Source organism: Phoenix dactylifera, chromosome 12 (genome assembly GCF_009389715.1).
Source record: "Phoenix dactylifera cultivar Barhee BC4 chromosome 12, palm_55x_up_171113_PBpolish2nd_filt_p, whole genome shotgun sequence".
NCBI lineage: Eukaryota > Viridiplantae > Streptophyta > Magnoliopsida > Arecales > Arecaceae > Phoenix > Phoenix dactylifera.
This window is the reverse complement of record NC_052403.1, coordinates 10,457,944-10,483,658: the sequence shown is the minus strand read 5'-3', so window position 1 is coordinate 10,483,658 and position 25,715 is coordinate 10,457,944. Positions and strand designations below refer to the sequence as shown.

The window sequence follows — 25,715 nt, the reverse complement described above, 5'->3', positions numbered from 1 at the left end:
AAGGATAAGTCCTGCTCCACTACCCCCCGAGTTTGAAGAGCCATCGACGTGCAAAGTCGATGTCAAACTCGGGGTCGACTCTGTTGGTGGCTCAGGCTCGGGATTGGGCTCGGCCTCATCTGGTATAGTGCACTCGACTATAAAGTCCGCGAGCGCTTGTGCTTTGATCGCCGGTCTAGGCCGATACTCGATGTCGAACTCCCCGAGTTCAATGGCCCATTTGGTGATCCGTCCCGCACGGTCTGATCTCTGCAGGATTTGCTTGACCGGTTGGTCGGTGAGCACCGCCACTGTGTGGGCTTGGAAGTAGGGTCGGAGTCTTCGAGCTGAGATGACCAGAGCATAGGCTGTCTTCTCAAGCTTGGAGTATCGGGTCTCGGCGTCCCTCAGGACCCGGCTGGTGTAATATACTGGCTTCTGGAGCTTGCCCTCCTCTCGGACCAGGACCGAGCTTACTGCTACTGGGGAAACAGCAAGATATAGGTAAAGAAGCTCGCCCTGTTGAGGCTTTGTAAGCAGGGGAGGGGAAGCCAGCAGATGCTTGAGCTCTTCGAAAGATTGCTGGCACTCGTCCGACCACAAGAAATTCTTCGGCTTCTTTAAGGCCGCAAAGAATGGAAGGCAGCGCTCGGCTGAGCGGGAGATGAACCTCCCGAGGGCTGCTACTCGGCCCGTGAGCCGTTGTACCTCCTTGACCGTCCGAGGAGGCGTCATCTCTTGGAGGGCTCGGATCTTCTCTGGATTGGTCTCAATTCCTCGCTGTGTAATGATGAAGCCAAGGAATTTGCCGGAGGTGACTCCAAATGCACATTTGGCTGGATTAAGCTTCATCCGGTACTTTCGGAGCGTGGAGAATGCTTCATTGAGGTCGGCTATATGGTTTTGCGCCGCCTTGCTTTTCACCAGCATATCATCCACGTAGACCTCCATGTTTCGGCCTATTTGGTCTTTGAAGATCCGGCTGACCAGCCTTTGATAAGTTGCCCCGGCATTTTTCAAGCCGAAGGGCATCACCTTGTAGCAGTAGGTCCCCCCGTCGGTGATAAAGGCTGTCTTCTCCTCATCTTCTGGTGCCATGCGGATCTGGTTGTATCCGGAGAAGGCGTCCATGAATGCTAGCAGCTCGTGACCTGAGGTGGAGTCCACGAGCTGGTCGATGCTGGAAAGTGGAAAGCTGTCCTTTGGACAGGCTTTATTCAAGTCGGTGTAGTCCACGCACATGCGCCACTTCCCGTTGGCTTTCTTGACGAGGACCACATTGGCGAGCCACTCCGGGTAGGCTATCTCCCGGATGAAGCCAGCCGCGAGGAGTTTGCTGACTTCCTCGGCGGCCGCTTGCTGTCGTTCAGGGGCCGCGCCTCGCTTCTTCTGCCGCACGGGCTTACTGGTCGGCTTTACTTGGAGCCGGTGGACCATGATCTCAGGATCTATCCCCGGCATATCCGCAGGCGACCACGCGAAGACATCCATGTTGTCCCGCAAAAAGTCGACGAGGCGACCCCTCTCGCGCTCGTCGAGGCCGGAGCCAATCTGCACGGTTAGCTCAGGAGAGTTCTCTTGTAAGGGAACTTGGATCAGTAACTCACCAGGCTCTACCCGCTCTTTCCGGGGGTCATTCCGTGCCTCCATAACCTCAGTCGAGGGCTGGTCGGTTGCTGAAGCAGGCACCTCGGCTGGTCGCCTTGACTCGTGGGTTGCCAGGTAGCATCGCCTTGCCACCATTTGGTCTCCTCGGACTTCGCCCACTCCCTGGCTGGTAGGGAATCGCATGAGCAGATGGTGGGTCGAGACCACTGCTCGGAGGGCGTTGAGTCCTGGCCTTCCGAGGATGGCATTATACACCGAGGGCAGGCGTATTACAAGGAAGCTCATGCTCACGGTGCTCTCTCGAGGGGCGAGCCCGGCTGTGACCAGAAGGTCAATCTCGCCCTCTACTGGGACTGAATCCCCAGTAAACCCAACTAACGGAGCGTTCATCCTCCGTAGCTGCTCTTTGGTCATCCCCATTTTACAATACGCACCGAAGTACAAAACATTCGCCGAGCTTCCATTATCAACTAGGATGCGTTTTACATCAAATTTATTTATAATCAGGGAGATGACCACGGCATCATCATGGGGAGTCTCGACTCCCTCTAGATCTTCGTCCGAGAAGGAGATAGCTTCGGAGATGCGCAGGCGCTTCGAAGAGGCTCCTTCCCCTGAGGCTTCTCCCACCGAGGTTCCGCCTCGGATGGTGTTGATGACGCCGGCAATGGGCCTGTTGGCGTTCGAACCTTCAGGCTGTGCTGCTCCTTCGGCCGGCTTCTTCCCTTCACGCCGGCCTTGCACGAACCGATCGAGCGCCCCTCGGCGAATGAGCGCTTCGATCTCGTTTCGGAGCTGGTAACACTCCTCGGTATCATGGCCGTGATCCCGGTGGTAGCAGCAATATTTCCGGAGGTCACGCCGGCTTCTGGTGTCTGGCTTTGGAGGTGGGAGCCGGATGTGATCCCGGTGCTCGATCTCCATGAGGATTTCGGCCCGAGGAGCATTGAGAGGAGTGTAACTTTCGTACCTCCTTTCGGGTGCGGGGGCCCGCGGTGGGAACCTTTGCTGTGGTGGCCCTCGCAGCCGGGGCGGACTCTTCGGGCGAGGCGGGTTCTTGGCTCGTCGCGGGGACGGGCTCCGGTGCTGGCCGCGCTCCTCGCGGCGTCTCTTCTTGGGGTTTGGCTCGGCCCCGCTCCGTCTGGCTGCCACGGCTTCTTCCGCCTTGGCGTACTTCCGCGCCCGGGCGAACATCTCGGTGAGGTCCGCGGGGAAGCTCTTCTCAATCGAGAAGAGGAATCTGTAGGACCGGGCCCCAGTCTTTAGTGCCGACATGGCGATAGACTGGTCAAGCTCCCGGACCTCCCATGTCGCGGCGGTGAACCGGTCCAGATACTCCTTGAAGGACTCTCCCTCCTTTTGTTTGATGTCAAGGAGGGAGTCGGATGTCCGCCGCTGAGGTTGGCTGGCGGCAAAATTGCCAGCGAACTGTCGGCCGAGCTGTTCAAAGGAAGAGACAGTACTCGGCTTCAGCCCGGTGAACCAAAGCCGGGCTGGTCCTCGGAGTGTCGCCGGAAAGGCCTTGCACATCATGGCTTCCGTGGCTCCTTGGAGGGTCATTAGGACCCGGTAGCTCTCCAGGTGGTCCAGGGGATCGGTCTTGCCACTATAAGGCTCCACCTGGGGCATTTTGAACCGTAGCGGGACCGGTTCATCTTCAATCTCCGGGGAGAAGGGCGACTTTGTACTGAACTCAAAGTCGCCGGTGTGCCCCGATTTTCTTCCATGGAGTGCCTGAATCTGGCGCTCCAGCTTCTCGACCTTCCGGTCGAGTTCATGGTTCTGGAGGACCGCCGCAGCGGTTCGCTCGGGTGCTGGCTGTCCTGGAACAGACTCAGCTTCCGAGGGTTGGGGCCAGTCTTCGTGACCTCTGGCCAGATGCTCTCTCCAGAGAGAGGCCTGGACCCGGGAATCCTGACCTCGAGTGGGAAGCCCGCTTGTAGGGGGCTCCGGTTGGGCTGGTGCCGGAGGAGGCGGTGCCGTCGGGAGGCCCCTAGGTTGCAGGCTTTGGACAGCAGTGGCCAAGGCCTGCACCTGTTGCACCAGGGCATCGAACTGCTCCGGCCGGACTTGATGAACTGGCTCGGCCGGAGGTGGTGAGTTCCGGATGGAGCGCTCAGGACTGGGTGGAGGACGTCGAGAGGCGTTGGAGGCCCCTTTACTTCTCAGCTTCATGGCAGCGAACTCGGGCCCTTCCTCTAGCGCCAACTGTTGCTGGAAATTGGACCCGGGGGCCGCCGCGAAGCCGGGGAAGGCGAAGCTCCGCTGCTACAGGGGGCGGACGGCGGTGCGCCGGTCGGCTGCGTCCTCCACTGGTGGGGCTCCGGATCTGCAAGAAAAACCGGTGGCCGGGCTCCCCGGCGCCGGCCCTCCGATGCTTAAGTCAGAGGGGGCAAATATGTGGAGAGGGTAGGAGGAGAGAGAGTGTATGCACAGAATATTTTGTTAAGATGAAGCAAAGATGAAAGCTTTGATGTCATCAATTGTGTCTATCTCTCCCCCCCCGTTCCCCCCAGGCTCCCCTTTTATAGTGGGGTTTTGCGTTTCCTGGGAGGTGACAGGGGAGTTTGTCCCTTTTGTAATGATTTAGCCCATTAATGGCGTAGTGGAGAATAAGGCCGGATCAGACCGGAGTCAGAGAGTTGTCACGGTCGATCGGACCTGTTGGAGTTGTTGAACCGCCGGCCGTAGTGGGCCTGGGGTTCGTGGATGGTGAGTGCATTTAATACCGAATGAACCGGCGGTCAGGGAGAGCCATACGCTCTGACGGTTCAATGATCCGGAGATCGTCTTGAGCCGTGTTCATTTAATGACTGGGTGCATCGGAGACTTGAGGGAGTCTCATGCATTAATGGCAGGTCGTGCCGAATACCTGCGGAGATCTTATGCCTTGACGGCTTAGAGATTATGGCAGGCGACAAGTTGTAGTCGAGTTGTCAAATCCCCTGGAGGATTGAGTGCTTGGTTAAGGCATCGGCTCGGCAGGGGTGCCGAGCCGAGCTGGTCGCCCAGTAGGGCGCCCTGTGGCGGGGTTGCCTTCGAAGTATCCCTGATCGGCGTCTTTCGAGCAAGCGCTTCCTAACCGAGCGCCTCCCTTTGGTGCTATCTCTGGTCGGCATCCTCTGGTCGGCTCTTTTCGGCCGAGCAGACGCACTTGGGTGTTTTGGTCGGGTGCCTTTACTTGGCGCTCTCTCCGGTCAACGCTCCTTCTGCTCGGCACTTTCCAGCCGAGCAGCCTTTGGGTCGATGCCCTCTGGCCGAGCGCCTCCGCAACAGTATGACTTGGGGTTTTTCCCCCAACAAACAGCATTTTGTATTGTTTATGGTGTTTGGTATGCTGATGTCAGTTTAATGCTTTGGAACTAGTAGTCTGACCACTTCATTGAAGCTTCTAAATTGAGGAAGCCTAATATACAATGTTAATTTATAGTACTGTTAATTCAAGAATTAATGGAACTTTGTATTGATTCAAAAAATTTGAACTCTTTCCTAGTTGAGTTCCATGTTGCTTCTTGTTTCCACGAACTCTTATTCTTTTATTCTTTGTTATTATTTTTTATAGACAGAAAAAAGGAAGCTTTTACAAGTTTTTCTCTTGCACTTTATACAAACATACAAAAATTGGGAGCCTGTGCATGGTGGCCAGTTACCAGCTGAGCAAGCATCAGGATCCGAGGAGATAATTCTGGGATGCTCTACTGGGCATCCTTCCGAGGTTATTCTTATTCTAATCCAACAGATTGCCCGGATATCTTCTCTTGTGACTGAGTGTAAGTGAATCATTTTATTTTCTAAAAATCCATTGGAAAGCTTAACCATCGTTTTCATCTGCTTGCTTTGTGTACATGAAGGTAGACATTTGTCCATGCCTTTTACATCAGTTAATTCAATAATTCAGAACTGCATCTTTCTCTTTTACAGCTTTATTTCAGTCAAACAGTCATGATTTTGTAAATTTTTCAATGACTTTTTTAATGTTTTGGTAATGTATGTTTCCACTTAATTATTATGATGATGTGCTTCATGTCATGTTAGGTCGTATTTTTTTCAGAGGCTAATGCTTTTGACGCAATCTGTATTTCAAAAAGTTTGAGATTGTGCAATTGTAATATGCTTTTATTTGAATGATACACTTAAGAAATTATCGCCTAAGCTCTGATAAATGACCATATAACCATTGATGGTGTCCTTCAGTATTTAATTATGATATTGATTTTCTCCACAATTTGTTGTTGCTTTATATCAGTTGATCATGAACTTACTATAAATTTGTATATGTTAGCTAACTATTTTTCAATTTATTTTAAATCAGTGAACAATAGTGCTGCACAAGCTAATGCTGACCTTTCAGAGCCATCAGCGAGGTTAACTTTTAGCACGGAAGCTTTGTACGTTTTAAACTGCCTAACAATTATAACTCGTTCAGTACACAATTGCAAAGTATTTAGCTATTATGGAGGGGTACAGAAGATCATTGCTCTTTTGAAAGGTAATCACTCAAGTAATTTAATTTGTTCATGCTCATGATTTCCACTTTATCATTTTCTTTTTTATTTCTTGCTGACATTTTTTATGTCAAATTTATGTTATATTAAGTCTTCTGCTTAAGGATATAATTAATAGTATATATTTGAATAAATGGTATCATTAATACCATATTCTGTATGGCCTTTCTGTTTGATGGACTATAACAACGGTATGATATTTTGCTTTGCACATATTGGTTCTTCTTGATGGTTCTGAATGAGGACCTTAGCTATCATTGTCTCCTTTAGACCTACTTGTTTGCATGAATGGTATTACACAATAAGAATAGGTCAGTCAGTCACAGAGATGGGTCCAAGTCCATTCTATTCTCCTACTGCCCAGAGTCCTTAACTAGCAAGCTGTTTGGCCAAACATTTGCTTTCCCATAAAAAATGCTAAAAGGAAGAAAATCGATCTCTTCAGCCAGCTCAAAACTGTGCACGAGTTTTGGCGAAGGGGTACTCGACGTTCCTCAGCCATGCAGTCCTTATGAATAAATAATGACTGAAAACTAGTCCTCTTTTATTAAGAAAAAGGCTATCGTTCCATTGTTGCCATGGCTTTGATGCCTTGCTAGGCGTGATTTTACTTCAGCAATGGAATGGTATAAAAAATGACCTAGCCAGCATTAGGTTGAGTTCATCTTTATTTATAAATTCAGTTTCTAACATTGGGAGAGTTGGAATTTAGCATTCCATCAAATTCAGTCTAAGGCTTGAGTGAGGAGGGCGTTATATTGAGGTAAAAATAGGAACAAGGCTTGAAGGTTAATCATGACCCAGAAAGATTGTCTAGTTAAAACAAGAGATCTAATTCTGCACTTGCTTCTAGTGTAAGAAAACTTTCTTTACTCTTTTTATGCAATACTAGAATCTGATGGCATTGTTATCATAACTGAACTGGACAGTTACCTGGTCAAGGGGCCAACTCACTATATCACCAGTCCAATTGTTGTGTCGACAGGTCAGAATAAAAACATATTTAAAAAATAAAATTAATTAGTATATTAAAAAATAAAAAAATATGTTGCTAGAAAATATGCAAAATTTATTGACAAATTTGGCAATTTTAGATACTAAAAGGTTTAAAACCATCAAAAAGGGCGAATTAACTATACTTAATTCTTATCCTTTTTAAAAAGTAATTACTGAAATGTCGAGGCAAAGTACCATAAATTTCTTGAACTAAATGTGTGGTTTGTAGATTCTAATCTTTTAATTTGTTATTGCTAGCAAATAGATATATTTATGATAAGCATGTGATAATTTATTTGATCAGTTGGGTTCAAAAAAAGGTTACAGTGAAATTTATAAAATAGCGAAAGCTAGAGAGAGGAAATCTAAAATCATTGATCAAATTGGATGCATGAAAAGTGAGAATAATAGGATGTTAGTGAAATATGAGAGAATTAAAGAAAGATGGAGATATTATTTTAAGAAATTGTTAAATGAGGATTCTACTAAAGACATCTTTGGGGAGGAGTTGAGATTCTATTTGTATAATTCAGAAAGGTAAAATGGAGATGGCTTTGGAAAAAAAATGCAAAAAGTAAGTCATAAAGGCCAAATGAAATACTTGTTGAGGTTTGGAGAATCATGGGAGATATTCGGTTAAATTGGAATGTGTTGGGAATTTATGTGGTACAAGTATATTTCTAATTACTGTAGACTTGTATCAAGGATTAGCACTAAGCCTATATCTTTTTGCACCAATTATAGATGAACTTATTGCTAATATTCAGGAAGAAGTACCATGCTATATTTTATTTGTGAATGATATAGTGTTGATTGATGAAAAGAGATTAGATTAAATACTAAATTGGATTTATGGAGGAAAAGTTTAGAGTATAAGGGCTTAAAGAGTATATTGATGTAAATTTAGTGAGAATGGAAATGAAAATGTGATAGCGATTGAGATTGATGAATGAGAAATACCACAAAGTGATCGATTTCGTTATTTAAGATCTATTATACAAAATAATAGGAAGATAAATGAAGATATATGTAATAATAAAATTAGATATGGTTGGATGAAGTGGAGGTGCATATGGAATCTTGTCATATGATAAGCACATACCTTGGAGATAGGATGGTATTGTCAGTACTCAGTACCATACCATTCTAACAGGAAAACTATAGAATGGACCAAGATGTCCCCCTCTTTTTGGCAGACACTAATCCTTTACTGAACCAAGATGTCCCCCTCTTTTTGGCCAAAACCAGTTGGGATTAGCTCGTACCATGGCCGTTTCAGCCCGTAGCTATCATGACCCATCTAAGTCAGCTGTTTTGAAAAATAAAAGAGAAAGATAGCCTCAGGGGCCATGGTTCTGTCTATGCTTTAGTCATGGGGTATGTTGTGAGTGGATTCTAAAAAAGAGGGAAGGAGAGGAAGAGGATGAGTGAATGAGAGAGAGAGAGAGGGAGAGGAGAAAGGAGCAAGGTAGGGAAAATCTAGGGAGGCAACATCATGGTTTGGTCTTCTTGATGTTGAAATCATCATCTATTCGGTGAGGCTTTGGTCCCCCATGCTATAAAGGACTTGGACCACCGAGCTGAAGCGAAAATGAGATGAGTAACAAATCATATTGTATAGGAGAAGGGGATAGAAGAGTTGTAGGACATGGTACACTGGCCTGTGAGATCATGGACCAATTTCATGCGAAGTTGGGATAAGCTTGAGAATGCCAGTGTTAGACAGAAGGGGACACTTAAGAAATTGCATGCTAGAGTTAGTCAGTTAGATGTTTTAGCCTGACTTGGGTTCTGGCTAACAATCATCATCATCATCATATATCGAAGCTAGAGTTATTGGCGCACTGGTTCGCCAGAGTGGATATTATGGTCTTGCCTTTCATGAGCCACGTGTATACCCCCAGTCGTCATATCTTGAGGTTATGCTCATGCATAATTTTACTACCCTTCATATGATCATGGTACGATGTTGCCTCCTATTACTATGAGTAGGGTTGGCCAGGCTCCTACAAGACATTATCAGCTACAGTATCAAAATGGTTATTCGGGACATGATCAAACATAATATTTGTTATGAGGATGATATCCATGCTGGTATTAGATTTAAGGCCTTGATTATGAACAAGACCTGAATGTATAGAAGACCCATAGTTACTCCACCTGGGCTTAGAACCAAGTTTGATATTAGTTTAATTAAACTCATGGCTTTATTATATATTATGATATTATAACTGATAATTGATAAGTACACACTATGAGTTTTTATTGATAATTTTTTGATTTCATAGAAATCACGGGTCCTAATACTAGTACTAGAACCATACACCCATAGTATGCTGAACCAGCCGGTACGGGCTGGTTCAGCCCGTATCGGACCGGTCCGGTCTTTGATCGGTCCGGTACAGCGGTGGAAAACAGGGGCAGGAGCCAAATGGTACGGAGGGTGTACCGATGTGAACTAGAAAATGGGTTTGCCTTGCAACCACTGACATGACCTTTGTCCTTGAACTCACCTTCCTAAAACTAGAACCTCAAAATGTAAACCCATTAGTAGATTGCAGTTTTCTGTTTTTAAACTTGTTAAGAGAGTATTCATGGGTGAGTTTCAAGAAGGCTAGGTAGGCTTTATGAGAGGTAATATTGCAGTTTTCTGTTTTTAAACTTTTGGAGTCTCTTGCCCTTGTTTCGTTGAAGTCAAGGGCAACGTTCTATCCTTGAAAGTAGACCAAAAAGATGGAGTTGGCAAATCCACAACCCTTCTTGGCTCCTGGGCCAACCAGTGAAAGCAACAGTACTACCTATTTATTGGACCAGCCAAGGTTCGCCGGACCGACTGTACCGGCGAGCACCGGCACCGGTACGGTTCCGGTTCGGTATCGGCTTGGAACCGGTACCGAACCGGAGCCGTGCGCGCGGACATCAAAATAAAAACAACAAAAAAAAAATAACGCGTCCACGCACGTCCGTGGGTCAAATGCCACAGAGTGGCATTTAATAATGCCACTCTGTGGCATTTAATGCCCCCACGCGGGCTGGCAGCCTGCGTGGGCATGGTGCCCCGCGCGGGGAACCGCGCGCGGCCGCGATTCCCTGCTGAGGAATCGTGCGCGGGCGCGGTTCCTGCGCGAGGAATCGCGCGCGGGTGCGCGTTCTCCGCTCGCGCGTCCGTGCGCAATTCTCAAAAAAAAAATTAATGCGTACGCGTGGACGTGTCAAATGCCACAGAATGCCACTCTGTGGCATTTAATGCCCCCAATCGGGCTTTAAATGCCACTCTGTGGCATTAAGAGGCCCACGCGGGCTCCAGCCGCGTGGGCGCTCTTCCCCGCGCGCGGGGCGCGTGGGGCGCGCGGGAAATTGCGCTTGGACTGGCGCGAACCGGCCCGGTTCGCACCGGTACCGGCTTGTACCGGCGCGAACCAGCCCGGAAGTATGGAACCAATCGATTCCGAACTAGTTTGGGTCGGAACCGTTTTTATACGCTGTACCGACCGGAACCGGTCGGTTCAGCATACCTTGGGACCAGCGCTAATAAAAACGAGTATCCATACTAAGCAAGAGAAGGAAAGCAGCAATGCTATAGATAGTTGGGTAAGAGAAGCTAAGCGCAATTACCAATTACGTGACATTAGCGCGACAGTGTCGAATTGGAAAATTAGGATGAGGTCTAAACTTGTCCATAATATCCTCATCCGTGGCATGGGATTCCTACTCAGCACCTTTTTAGATTTTGAGAAGAGTTGCTCTTTTGAGAGCACAGTACGATGAAAGTTGTATGCTGTGTTAGGGGGAGAGTTATTGTCTATTGTTGGCCTCTATGGTAGAATCAGTTGAGGAGATCTGAGAACTAGTAGTTTATCTTGTGTCGGATGTTAGTGGTTCGAGTTTGCTTATCTCCAAACCGTGAACTTAGTTGATACTATCAAGGTTCACCGTTTTGGTATCGGACCTCTTATTGATGCCACACTAGCACAGTATGGAGTTTTTTTTGTACCCCACTTGTACCAGGTACCGGTACAGTATGGTATGCCCCGTACCATCCGATTCGGGCCGGTATGGTGTACCATGGATACTCTTATAGCACCCAATTTTTTCAATTCGGCAATTCGATATATGGTTTATCATTCATGGGCATTCATAAGATCCTTCCATTTAGCAGCACCTTAGGATGGCATAGCCTTAACGTTAATGGCAAGGTTCAAATGAGGAAAGGCAATAGGAATATTACAGTTCATGAATGTCCATTTCTGTATAAAAAAAAATTGCTTTTGGCATAGTGAATGTTGCAAAGAAAATCGACTTAGTTATTAACTATGCAGGTTTTTTTTTTTTTCCTTTTTTTGCAGAATGTTACACATTTAGGAATCTCTGGGTGTTTTTGCCTCTTGTCCTGGGTATGATATAAGTGATGCAGATTTGTTGAACTTCCATTGTACACCTACTGAATGCTTGATAGACATTTGGAATATCCGATATACATTTGTTTGGACTATTGCCTGTCATTTACTTAGATCTAGGGGAAAAATTTTCAGGGAACCCCTAAATGTGTATCGTTCTGCAAAAAAGAAAGAAAATCGATCTATTCTTGCAAAATCAATAATTAATTGGATTGTTTGTGCAAAATGCACTTTAGCTTAAAAAATGTGTATTCATGTAAAAAACACATGATTCATTGTTGAAATATGGACATTCATTGCAAAAATATGCGCATTTGCTACCATTTAGCATGCCATTTGAGTGTATTTGCTGCTTCTAGGGGTGAAAGCATCCAAAAAGTTTTATATTGGCTTGTTTCTGGGGAAAAAGATAAAGATGACCTGAATATGTAGGAAAAAAAATGAGGTAGGCTGTTTTTTGCAAAATCCCCTTGGTGACTCTTTTTCCCTCAAATATTAGGTCAAAAAGATGTTGTTGTAGACAAATTGATCGAATCATAAAGTACTTATATTTTGCCACTTTGTTATTGAAATTGTCGATCGAGAGTTTGATATTATTATTATTATTATTATTTTGACTTCCGATTTAGTGGTGGTTAGAAGATTAGTCTTGGTCTATAAATGGTATTAATGGTTAGTGCATCAAGCTTGCATGGTTAAGTGCCTAAAGTTGATGTTGGCAAATATTTAGATTTAACTGTGTTATAATTTTATACGAAAGTTATTTGCATGATTCAATCGTATCTTAGTTACGGACTTCAACTTTTTAACTGAGCAGTATGGTATTATGCTTCTTTTTATCATTGTTTTAAAAATTGGCTACTTTTGGCCACTATCCTGACCACTATAGTGATTTTGGCTTGAAACCTCTATGCAAACTATATCATAGTGATGCTAAATCGTGCTTCGGTATAACGAGCCTGATATATCAGAAGAAAACCTGCTATAGCAGGCACTAAACTAGGGTTTAAAACTTGTGATTTGTCCCTTAGTGGGCTGGATCAGTTTCTAATTGGATGACTTGGACTCACTGCTTGTTTTGATGCTCAAGGAGCAGACCTAGAAAGTAGCAGATGATAATTGATCATTGAGAGAGTCAATCATCAATTTGTTGTTTGACTTTTTTGTCTAGATTCTATTGGAGTCTATTATTTATTGATGATGATGTTATGTTTGGTGAGTTATGTTATATGATTGTGGACATCTTTCTTTTTTGGTTGATGACTTGATGTTATGTGATTGTGGACATTTTTCTTTTATGGCTGATGTTATGTGACTGTCGATATTTTTATTTTACCAGTGATGTTATTATGTTTGGTGGATGCTGATATTTGTCATTAGATTGTAGACCTTTATATTGCATTGTTGGCATGATATTATGATGTGAGGTGGATGATGTTTTATAGCTTTGCTTTTGATGTTGCTTTTTTCATTATTTTTGTAGGATGAAGTTGATGTAATATATTAATTTTTTGATGCTTAGTGAGAAAATTAGCAGCCCGCTTGGGGAACATAGTGCCCATTGTAGCACCTGCTATCCACTATCCTTGTTATGAAATCCCCTGGCTGCTACATGCTCTCTATCTGCTTTTTAATTAATTGCTTTTGTTATGCATAATGGACATTGCTGAGCATGATTTTCTGCAGGCATGAATCATGAACGAACAATGTTTTTCATGGAGTATGATGAGATTTCTTAAATTAGTTTATCTTTGATGATCTAAGAGTAGGATTATGATAGTGTAATTTTAACCAATTGATCTGTTCCACTAATTCATGTATCAATATAAGCATCATCTTTGTTGTAAATGCTATAGTTATATCTTTCACTTGAAAATGTTCTGCATGCATCGGGCATACCTTAGCAGCGCAATCTTGTACCTAGGGCATTGCACCTGCTCTGAAGATTCTCTGGAGTCCCACTTAGGTACTAGTTTTATAGATAATTAAGCCCTTTCTTTTTTAACATTTTTTTAAAAGATTCACTTTCTTGTTTCACGTTTGAATCTCTTCCTGCACCGTGGAACTGAAGGACAGATGCTGCTTTGATCCCATTTGTCAATTATACCATTTGCCACGAAATCTGAATTTTATATACTGCTAACCCCTCCCAGAACATGGCTGCAATCATGGTCTGCCGAACCGGTCGAAACCGGTACGATACAGCCACAAAATTCAGTTCCAACCCCTTTGGAGTTGGAACCGAACGGCTCCTTGCCAGTACTGGTGCGAACTGGTGCGGTTTGCACCCGTTCAAGCCTGGTACCGGTGCGAATCGGTCCGGTTTGCACCGGTACAAGCCCGATACCGGCACCGAGGAAGAAGAGGAAGAAGAGGAAAGAAGAGGAAGAAAGAGGAAGAAGAAGAGGAAGAAGAAGAGAGAGGAGAAGAAGAAAAAGCCTACCTTCTCCCTCAGGCTGACGAGGATCACCCGTTCTCCGATGCAGTTCTGGCCCCTTCTTTGCTCGCGGGAGAAGGGGGGAAAGAGAGGAGAAGAGAAGAGGAGAGAGGGGAAGAAAGGAGAGGAGGAGCCAGTTCGGGAAGGAGAGGAGAAGGGTCAGGAAAAAGAACAGGAGAAGGGAAAAAAAAAGGAGAGAGGCCCGTGTGCGGGGGCGCGGGCGCGAGTGGGGAAACGCGCCCCCGACTTGCACCTGCGCGCGTTCCAAGCGGTGCGAACCGCACGTCCATGTGTAGGGAATCGCGTGCGGTTCCCCGCGCGGGGCAGCGAGCCCACGCGGGGGGCTTCTAATGCCACAGAGTGGCATTTATTGCCACTTTGTGGCCTAACGCGGACGCGCGCGCGTCTGCGCATTTTTTTTTAAGCGGAACCGGTTCGGTACCGGTTCCACCGGTATCGAACCTGTACCGGTCTTCATCGGTACGTCGGTTCGGTCGATTCTGCGTACCTTGGCTGCAATGCATTCATAAGTGAGTCAGTGAGTCACTTTTTTTTGGGTTTCTGTAATTTCAAATGTTGTCCTATTATATCCTTTTAATTGTTTCAAGGTGAAAGATTATTGTCTTGTCTCTTATCGTATTAAATTGTGCATGTCATGGATCTTCAGCTGTCTTCAAAATATATTATTCCCAAACAATGTAACATTTCTGACTTCAGATTTTGATTTTTCAGCTGCAGTTGTACAGCTCAAGACTTTGACTAGTGCACTTGCTGTAGATGAACAGTTATCAAGTTCTAGTGTAGAGAAGACCAGGACATTGCAAAAATTACTAGTATATGTTGTTTCAGTAGTTTTTGTTTTTGTGGAATTGCATTCAAGTGCAACCATGAAGAATCAGTTTGTAGATATTGTTAAATATTTACCTTCAAAGGATAATCTACTTGTAGTTCCTTCAAGTAATCCAAAGAGCCTGATCTCTGAGAAAAAGCTTGATTGGCAGCAAAAGGCAATCGTGTTAGTGATGGAAGCAGGTGGAGTCAATTGGTTAGTAGGTAAGGTATGCTTTTTAAATATTTGTTTGCTTGTGCCTCTTCTGTGTCATATGGTGTACGTGTTAGATGAAATACTATGATGGACTGATCAAATTTAAACTTGAAATATGATTTTGTTGCATTTTAAATTGATAATATGGTGGACCAGTTAGGAGAAATTGTATGTTGGACAGATCAATTTTAAACTTGAAAAATGGCTTTTTGCATCTTTAAGTTGACAGAAGTAGAAAATTGAAATTGCTGTTGTTTGATTATGACATTTATACTGTGTTTAGAAAAGGCAGACCTAGGATTAATATAGACAATTATAACACTATGATTGAGGTTCATGGTATGTATGTACATACACACACTGCTTAATTATTATCAATACTTCTGAAATACTTTAGAACATATTGCTATACATACATGTTCATGTGAGCAAACAGGAATCCATGTCATCGCGGAAACTTGTTAGCCAAAACGAGTACTATAGAGGAAAAAAAGGCATATGTGCACATGAAAATGGAAAACTACAACATATGAGACTTAAGGGTTATGAAACTGTTGGATTTGTGTTACAGTGTATGTGAGCGTCTACATGTTATTTTGGTCCATATGTATTTGTTGTACTGCACGCTTATTGAACTATAGCACTAGAATTCATTCAAACTCAATAATTGGCCATCCAGATTGATGATCTATACCATTGATGACGATATACAATATTCAAAACTTTAAATTACCTAGAAACCAAAAGTCATATAATTGAAAGTGTCTTGCTAATGAATCAAGAGAATGCAAAGTATATGGTTTTAGTAAGATAACATGATGTTTTGCTATGATCTACGAGTTAGAAGCATCTATACTTAATTTTTGGTAGATAAATGTTTTTTAAATGCATAGATGATGATAAATATTGTGGTTTCTTCAATTGTCTGTGATATCATATATTTTCGTACGCTAAGCGGCATCCATTTTTGCTTCCAGTCATTTCATAGGCAGGACCTGTGATGTTGATTTTTGATTTGTTTCTAAGCTCTTTTTTGTATTGTAGATCATGTTTGTCAATCATGATCACTGGTGTGGATCTATAGTTTGGATGACCTGTTGATTTTGCACATGTTAATCCACTATTAAAAGTTTAATGAGAAATGTATAGTCAAACTCTCTTTATTTGTGTCTATATATAATCAGCATCTAGAGAAACTTAAAAGGCAAAAAAATATGGAAGAGGAAACAGGGAGCATAAGTGTTATATAAATATGTATTTATATTTTCTATGAGCATCTAGAGAAGCTTATTAACCAAAAAGAAAGCAAAATAGGGATGAAAAAATGAGCATCAGTAAGGCATTTGTGCACTCAAAATGAATAGCAATAACAAATAATGTCCAAAGTTAAAGTAGTTATAGGATAGAAATTTGGAAGATAGTTCTCTACAAGCAACACTGATGTGAAAAGGATGTGGTGGGGTGGGGTGGACTTGAGTTCATAAAGTGGATGAATTGAGAATATGGCAGTTCGGCTACTGGACATATTTGGATGACAATGTTGAAAAAGAGATTTTGAAGATGAATTTGGAAAGTTTTTTGCATGTAACCATTAGGAGTATGGTGTTTGATTTTTAGCATTAGATCATATTTTATTTTAGATCTATGAAAGTGTATGGTCTGAAACCAAAAAAAATAAAAAATTGAAAATGAGACACAAGGAGGAGAACAATAAGAGTAAAATCAAAAGGAAAAGGATGAATATATAAAGTGGAAGAGGGAAGAAAAGTTTGGAGGAAGGAAGAAAATTGCAGAAACTTTGTAATTTTGAAGCATAGCTTTACATCGGACTATGTGGACAGCAAACACTGCAAAGACTACCAGGAGTCTAGGAAAACAACCAAATGGTCATCATAGACTGCTCAACATGCACTTTAGATACTTTTAAAAAGAAACATCAAGCAAATGCTTAAATCAATTAGTCAACAAATAAATACTATTACAAACTAGGACACATTTTTACTTTTTAAAATGGGTTTTTATTAGAAGTTCGGGGAAGAGGAGGATTAGCGAAGAAAAATTATGGGAACTCTATCCTTTTCTGAAAGTTGCTTTAAATCAAATTATGGTGAAAGGAAGACACTACAAACCATGGTCTGCTGTACCGGCCCGTACGGGCCGGTACGTACTGGTCCGGCCCTAGACCGATATCGGATCCGCGTGGAATCCGGTACCGGATGTTTTTTTAGGAGAACCGATAGGTATGTGGTCCGTACCGGTCGGTACCGTTTGGTACCGGCATCGTACCGGTGCGAACCAGCCGGTTCCCACCAGTACTTCAATTTTTTTTTTCAAAATAACCACAGCGTCACGCCATACCAGGCCGGTACGGTACCGGTATGGGCCGGACCAGTATGGTACCGGTACGGACGGCCACCGGTACGCCGACTGGTACTGATACGGCGGACCTTGCTACAAACAATAACAGGACACCTAGCAAATGGTTGTTATAGATTGCTTGGCAAGTACTTTAAATGTTTCTAATAAGCCAGGAACATCAAGCAAAAGCTTTAGGTGAATTGGCCAGCAAACAAATAATTCTAAAAATTTCATGTTACTAGGAATGAGTTTTTGTTCCACATATGAATCATAATTTAACAACTTTGTCTTACACTATTAACTATTGAATTTCTTTCTTACATGGATAGCATGTCTGCTTTTCAACTAATATAGCATGGTCTTATTACAATTTATCACCTAATTTAAGAAATGGTAGTGATAACATATGTAATAAATAGTATTTATATACGATATATGACGTAAATGATCTTGGGTTGCTTATTAGCTTTTCTTATCTATATATGAGATATGATGTAAATATTCTTTGGTTGCTTGTTAACTTTTGTAAGTTCTTATTCTTTTGATTCTTTATAGTGGAAAATTTCTATATATAGATTATGCTGATCTAATGTCCGCCGTACCGGTATCGGTCAGTGTACCGGTGGCCGGCCGGACCGGTACGGTACCGGTTCGGTGTGTACCGGCTGGTATCGGTACCATACCGGCACGGTACGGCAAGCCAGAAATTTAGGTTCTTTTTTTTAAATGTTGTCTCTGTTGGATCTTAAATTAAGTAAAGATTGATGTTTTTTTATTTCTTTTTTCATGATTTTTGATGTTTCAATGTTTAAATTTAGGGTTAAAATTTGAAACATAGATGATGCATGTTATTAGCTCCTCCCGTTCCAAATGATAAAATGATACACATAAAATATCTTCAAATTAAGGTACAATCATTTACATACATTTAAAGTACTCTCGGATATCTAAAATTGGGATGAGTGTCGATGGCTTTCGTAGATATCCAGGTCATAAGTATAGTCAGGAGGCAAATCAACCCAATCAGAAGGAACGCGCATCGGGTTATAAAAACTGTCGAATCTCTCGCTCACGCTCTGGCTCTGAGAGGTGCCCTTTGATTGTGTAGGGGCCCATCCAAACATGGCGGAAGCAAAATCCGATGCACCATATCCATATTCGTCAGGCTGAGGCTGTGGATAATAGAATTCGTATCCGTATGCGAGCTCTTCTGCAGCCGTATCCTATCTTCCTGAACGACTTTGAGGAGCCCGTCTTCTATATTCAATGATATCCTCACGGAATCTATCAGGTGGTCGACCGTGGTCCGTATCCTGTGTAGAACTCGTAAATTGGGACTCACCGGTGAAATAAAGACCACCCTCAGGCTGTGTCTCATAAGTACCATACTATCCTCCGCTCCCTCCATGGCTAGAAGATCCATCACCATCAAAACCTTCATTGCTGCTGGTCCAAGTCTCCTCGACACTCTTCATTGGGATCCTTTGTTTTCCTTTCCTGGCCCTCTCTGTCTGGCTATGTCGTTCTTTTCTGCTGAGCATCTCTCGATCAGCTCTCTCGGTGGGTGTCTCGTACCAATCATGTGGTGACTGGCTCCTCTGTGCCTGTGGCTGATCAGCTTTAGGAATGCGTGGAATATTGCGCTCAGCCCATTGCTCTGGATCGACCCTAGCGTCGGTGGCTATGAAGCTAGCTGGTCGTGAAGGCGATCCTGGCTCGTCAAGCTCGGGCTCCTGCTGCTGGCCTACAAGCCAGCCGAGTAGTGGATCATCGTCATCATCAGTGAAGGTCCCGCAAATCAGATCTGCATACTTGAGCTCCGCTTCCTCATGAATGCACTTTAGCCTCAACCGCAGATTGTAGTGCATATAAACAAGGTCGTTGAGGTTCTTTTGCGTCAAATGGTTTCTTTGTTTGCTATGAATAAGGGCGAAGGTGGACCAATTGCGCTCACAGCCACTAGAGAAGACTGTTTGGGAGAGGATCCGGATAGCTATCTGCTTTAGATTTCTCGCGGATCCGCCAAAATGCACCCACCATTCAGCTGCAAAAATATTTATGAAAATTACATATATGGTAGTTCCATATTAGTAACTAAGTAACACCAGGTGAATGTTTTCCTGATGTGTCACGTACCTGGATTCATATTGTGTTTGCTGACGACAGCCGCTCGTTGGCCAAAACTGTAGCTGTCCTCTCTAAATAATTTTTATGCAGAACGGAGGTAAGGGATGGAGAGGCAGAGTGAAAGAGGAGAAGAAGAGGGGAAGAAGAAGAAAAGAGGAGAGGAGGAAGAGGAAGAATAATTTTCATGCATCATTTCATTAAGAAAAAACAAATGCATGCCCCATATGCATATAGGGCCACAAAATAACAGATAGGTCCCTACAAAGAAAACAATTTGAATAAAGTCCTCAAATGACAATATGCAAATTAATCCTACCAACATAAAATAATAAAAAAATAACATAAATCAATCCAACCACAACGAAAGTGGCTGGACCGTCCTCCTGCGACGACCGTGATCCCGCAACATAATCAGTCCAGTTCTAGTGTCCGCACCAACTCCCCTCGGGTAAGAAGAAGTCGACCCCGACGAATGACTCTGATAGTACTTCAAGAGATCTGGGTCAACGCGCTGGAACTCCTCACGTGTAATCCATGTAGCATCGGACTTCGGGCGTCCTCGCCAGCGAACCAAGAAACGCTGAACACCCCCATCACTGGTAGAAACAATCTGCTCATCTAAAATGGCATCAATATGTTCTTTTTGTGTTGGTGGTAAAGGTAAATGGGTCGGAGATGGTATGGAATCAACAATAGGAGTATCATCAAGCTCAAGGGATGGCTCAATGAAAGGGTCAATAGGAATGGAAGGGGAACTCTTGTAAGCAACCAAATCCTCAATATTAAAAGTGGAGCTAATACCAAATCAGAGGGGAGATCAAGGACATAGGCATTAGTGCCCACTCGTTGCAATACTCGAAAGGGCCCAGTACTACGAGCCTGCAGTTTCTTGACGGTTCCAGATGGAAACCGCTCAGGCCGAATACGTATCATAACATAATCCCCAGTTTGAAATTGTTTATCTCGCTTATGAGAGTTAGCCTGTAGCTTATATTGAGCATTACTCATATGAATGCGCTTGCTAATTTTCTGATGCAGAGTATGAATGTGTTGTGCAAATGCATGTGCAGACTCAGAAATTCGAATATGTGGGGACATAGGTAGGAGGTCTACAGGTTTTCTAGCTTTATAACCATGGACTACCTCAAATGGACTCATCCCGATAGATCTATTGACCGACGAATTATATGCAAATTGGGCGACAGGCAGAATAGAATCCCAGTTACGATTGTGTTCACCGACTAGACTTCGCAAAAGGTTACCTAGACTTCGGTTGACGACTTCGGTTTGGCCATCGGTTTGAGGATGATAAGCAGTAGAAAATTTAAGTTTGGTGCCAACCAGGTTTTCCAAAAATAGCTCATGAAGCGGACATCCCTATCGGATACAATGGTTTTCGGTAAACCGTATAACTTAACAATCTCATCAAAGAAAATCTTGGCTACTCGAGAGGCATCAGAAGTTTTGGAACAAGGAAGGAAGTGAGCCATTTTAGAAAAACGATCCACAACCACAAAAATGGAATCATGTTTCCGAAAGGTACGAGGAAGGCCAAGCACGAAGTCAATACTAAGGTCTAGCCAAGGGCGATCTGGGACAGGTAACAGAGTGTAGAGGCCAGTATTTTGTTTTTTGTGCTTAGCTAGTTGACACGTGCGACACTGGCCTACAATTTTAGCAACGTCCCGTTTCAAACATGGCCAAAAAAATGGACGTTCAACTTCTTCTATGGTCTTATCTTGCCCAAAATGTCTAGCGAGACCACCGGCATGCACTTTCCATATCAAAAAATCTCGTACGGAAGTTCACGGGATACAAAGCTTGGAAGCTTTGAACAAGTACCCGTCTTGAAGATAAACACCATCAATTAAAGGTCCTTGTCCATCAGCAAGGGCATGATAGAGTTTTCCAAAATCGGGGCAAGACAAGTAATCGTGCCTAAGTCTATCAAAACCGGTGATGGAAACAGACATGGCGGACAACAGGGTTACTCGTCGACTCAGCGCATCAGCAGCTTTGTTCGCTGCACCTGACATATGCTTGAGAACAAAAGTGTAGTCCTGGAGAAATTGAACCCATTTAGCATGGCGATGATTAAGTTTTTTCTAGAAATTAAGAAAACGAAGTGCTTCGTGGTCAGAGTAGAGAACAAATTCATTTGGAAGAAGATAATGTCGCCAATACCGTAGGGCCTGGATTATTGCATAAAATTCTTTGTCATAGGTGGAATACCTCTGTCTAGCCTCATTCAGCTTTTCACTAAAATAGGCTATAGGATGACGTTCTTGACTAAGCACACCACCTATACCTAAGCCAGATGCATCACATTCCACCTCAAAAACTTTACTAAAATCAGGGAGTCGCATAACCGGCGCTTCTGTCATTCTTTTCTTAATGTCACTAAATGCTTTAGCAGCGCGCGTCCACTGAAAGTCACCCCGTTTAAGGCAATCTGTGATAGGTGACATAAGTGTACTAAACCTTTTTATGAAACGACGGTAAAATGTGGCCAGGCCGTGAAAACTACGGATGTCGGTAATATTCCTAGGTTCAGGCCATTCGACAATTGCAGTGATTTTCGCAGGGTCAGCAGATAAGCCCTCAGAAGAGACTAAGTACCCTAAGAAGTTTACATGAGTAGTGAAAAATGAACACTTCTTAAGGTTAGCATAGAGGCTCTCGTTGCATAAAGTTGTACAAACTTGCCTTAAATGGATTAAATGTTGCTCTTTAGATCGGCTATAAATAAGGATATCGTCAAAGTACACGACTAAAAATTTGCCCATGAAAGGTCGTAGTACTTGAGTCATCACTCGCATAAAGGTACTAGGAGCGTTTGAGAGACCAAAAGGCATTACCAGCCATTCGTAGAGGCCATCTTTTGTCTTAAAGGCTATCTTCCATTCATCTCCTGGGCGAATTCGGATTTGATGGTAGCCACTTTTTAAATCAATCTTGGAGAAAATGGTGGCACCCGCCATCATATCCAACATGTCGTCGAGCCGGGGAATAAGAAAACGGTATTTGACCGTGATTCTGTTAATAGCCCGACTGTCTACACACATTCTCCAAGTCCCATCTTTCTTTGGAGTAAGTAGGGCAGGTGCAGCACAAGGACCTAGACTCTTCCGAATAAATCCCTTTTGTAGGAGCTCTTTAATTTGCCTTAGGAGCTCTGCATGCTTAGAAGGGTTCATTCGATAATGGGGCAAGTTAGGAAGAGTAGCTCTCGGGACTAGATCAATGGCGTGCTGAATATCACGCAGAGGGGGCAAATGATCCAGGAGATCTTCGGGGAAAACTTCCTTGAACTCCTCAAGGATAGCTAGGGCTTCAGCCGGGAATGTGCTTTGAAGATGTGGGTGAAGCTCTTTAACTAGTAAAGCAAACATCGGAGAGTCATTAAATACGCTCCTCTCAAATTTCGTGGGGCTAAGGATATGGAGTTCCTTTTCTTTAGAGGTATTCTTGTTCGTACTCTTATCTAGTGTTTTGGGCCGTAAAGGATTAAGCTTAATTTTTTTGCCCTAGAATACAAAAGAGCAAGAGTTAGTTTGACCGTAGATAGTGACATCGAGGTCGACCAACCAAGGTCTTCCTAATATCAGATGACCTACATTCATTGGGATTACGTCACACCAGATAGTGTCTTTGTAAGAAAGGATTTGAATAGGTACAAGACACCTTTCCTTAATGTGAATGGATGACGTGTCGATCCAGGAGATCTTATATGGTTGAGGTTGGGAAACTGGAGTCAGACCCAAGCCGGAGATAATGCTGGAAGATATCGCATTAATACAGCTCCCGCTATCAATGATAACTTTACAATCTTTTTCTCCGCACTTAATGTAAGTGTGGAAAATTGAGGTTCGTCTTCAGTCATCAGTCTCCTTAGGCTAGGTAATTGTACATCTTACTACATTCATAGTGGGTTGGTCGGATTCGTGGGCAATTATCTGGGGTGTAGCTCGAATACAACCTAAAGTGTGTGATTCGTCTTCAGGTTCGTCTTCGACATCTTGAATATCCTCTAAATTGGGCTCATAAATTTGTTCCTCCAAATTATCTATGTCATCCGCCTGTTCTTGTGTATCAATAACAAGGGTCTGATTTGCACATTGGGAGGCAACATGACCAAACCTTTGGCATTTAAAACACTGAATTCTTGAGTTTGTTTTTGGAGGTTCACCTAAAACTCCTTTGCCTTTAATATCTCGGTTTTGGATAGGTGTAGAAGAAAACGGCTTAGGTGGGACAGACCCGATTGGGGGCCTGGGTCCAGATGGTTGAGTACTAGTAGGAACCCGCCTGGTGTCAGGGCGCCTAGCAAACATAGAGTTGGAAAATTGCTCATAGTTTTGCACAAATGTATAGGCTTGGTCTAAGGTGGCCACTTCACGAAGGATAAGTGTTTTCCTAAGCTCATCATTTAGGCCTCGTCGAAACCGGCTCAGGATCATACGTTCATCCTCAGCTACACTACTTCGCATCATAAATTCGTCAAATTGAGCGATGTAATCAGTAGCTGTGCGGCTACCTTGTCTTAAATTATTTCATCGATCTAGGAGGTCAGCTTGGTAGCTTAATGGAAGGTATTTTTCTTTCATTTCTACCCAATCAATAATAGCAGGTTGATGTCTCCTAGCTAACAGGTGTTCAGTGTTTTGCCAAAACAGCTTAGCTCGACCAAGGAGTTTCATTCTAGCGAATCGAACTTTTTTGTCCTCAGACAGGTTGTACCACTCAAAGAAGTGGTCCATTTCGTGTAACCAATCGGAGAAGATTTTCGGGTCAAGACGACCGTCAAAAGTGGGGGCTTCTACGTTATGTCGGTAACCTCTATCAATATTAGGAAAGGGATCAGGTTCTCTAGGGCGAGGGTAGACATGATGGTGACCTGGAACAGACCTATTATCAAAGTTGTCCTGCCGAACAGAGCCTTGTTGTTCTAGGATTTGTTCTAGGGTGTCGTCCGCTTTAAGACCCGGTAAATGGGAGGTACTAGCTTTCTAGGATTCAATAACCCTCTGAAGTGAAGCCTCAATTGAATCGAGTCAGGCATTAACCTAGGTGGACATTGTGGTTAGGTCATGAATTTGGGCATTGTTTGCTTGGACTTAGGCATTGGTATTTTGGACTTGAGCATTAGTGTTTTGGACTTGGGCGTTAGTGTTTTGGACTTGAGCATTAGTGTCTTGGATAGCTTTTAATAGAGCTTCGATTTTGGAATCCATGTCTAGGTGAGACTCAGGATGAGATGCGACACGGCCACTACGTAGATGCATAAAATGAATGACAAAATGTATGAGCCGACCAACTATAAAGGTTCCTAAGTAGACCTAATGCATGAAATGAATTCAAAATTGCAAAGTAGATGCTCAATATAAACTAAAACTACTCCCTAGCAAATAAATATTGCAACCTGAAAATTAATATGAAGCGCAGGCCAATAAGCAGTGCAGTCAAGTAGTACTAAGTTCTCGGACTTTGCAAGGTGTCACGGAGCCACATAGGTCTCCCAGATATAATCTAGCTCTATAGTTAATATTAAAGAGGTGCTATTACTAGGGTTTTTGCTTGTCTTGTGAATGTGTTTGGTCACGTGTATTTTGGATTTGTGGAACGTATTACCACACACAAAATATGAAAATTAATGCCAAATTAAATGAACAAATTGAATCTGCAGGGAAGGGAAAAACAGCATTAAACTGGTCTGGAGATAGACTTTTGCACGCGGAAGATGATCAGACTGAAACAGGACCGGGAGGGTGGTCAACGGCGTCGTAGGATCGTCACTATGATAGCTTCCGTGGAGGCGGTCGGAGCAGCTGATGGCGGCTGCGGTTGGAGCGGGTTGCAGTGGGGGCTGTCAGAGATGACAGTGGTGGCACGACAACCGACGGTGGCGAATACAACGTGGCGGCGCGGCAGCGACTAGCAGCGGCGTCAAAGAAGAGCGGGGGCGGCGCGCAGCGCAGTGGTGCAGCAGCAGACGTGGCAGTGGTGGTGGGAAAGAGCGGGGGGCGCTGATAGCAGTGGAAGGCAGAGGGGAATGGCGGTGGTGGGAGGGACGTGGGAAGTGGTGGCGGGTACGAAATGGCCAGCGACGTTCGGCGGAGCAGCAGCAGCTGCGACCGAGGGGAAGAGATGGAGTGGCGCGGTGGTGCGAAGAGAAAATGGTGGTGGCAGCGGTGACCGTGGGCGGAAGCGGTGACGGCGGAGAGGAGATGGCGTGGGGCAGCAGAAGGCGGTGATCGGAGAAA

At 43.9% G+C, this 25,715-nt stretch overlaps 1 protein-coding gene across 1 annotated transcript in view; it reads left to right on the top strand.

Moving 5' to 3' along the window:
* The window catches only part of LOC103724019 (BEACH domain-containing protein B-like), a 124,077-nt gene that overhangs the window by 16,972 nt on the left and 81,390 nt on the right, over positions 1-25,715 (top strand). The window contains 3 exon segments of the mRNA XM_039132591.1: positions 5,150-5,357; positions 5,900-6,076; positions 14,655-14,975. Of these exon segments, the coding sequence (XP_038988519.1) occupies positions 5,150-5,357; positions 5,900-6,076; positions 14,655-14,975 (706 nt within the window).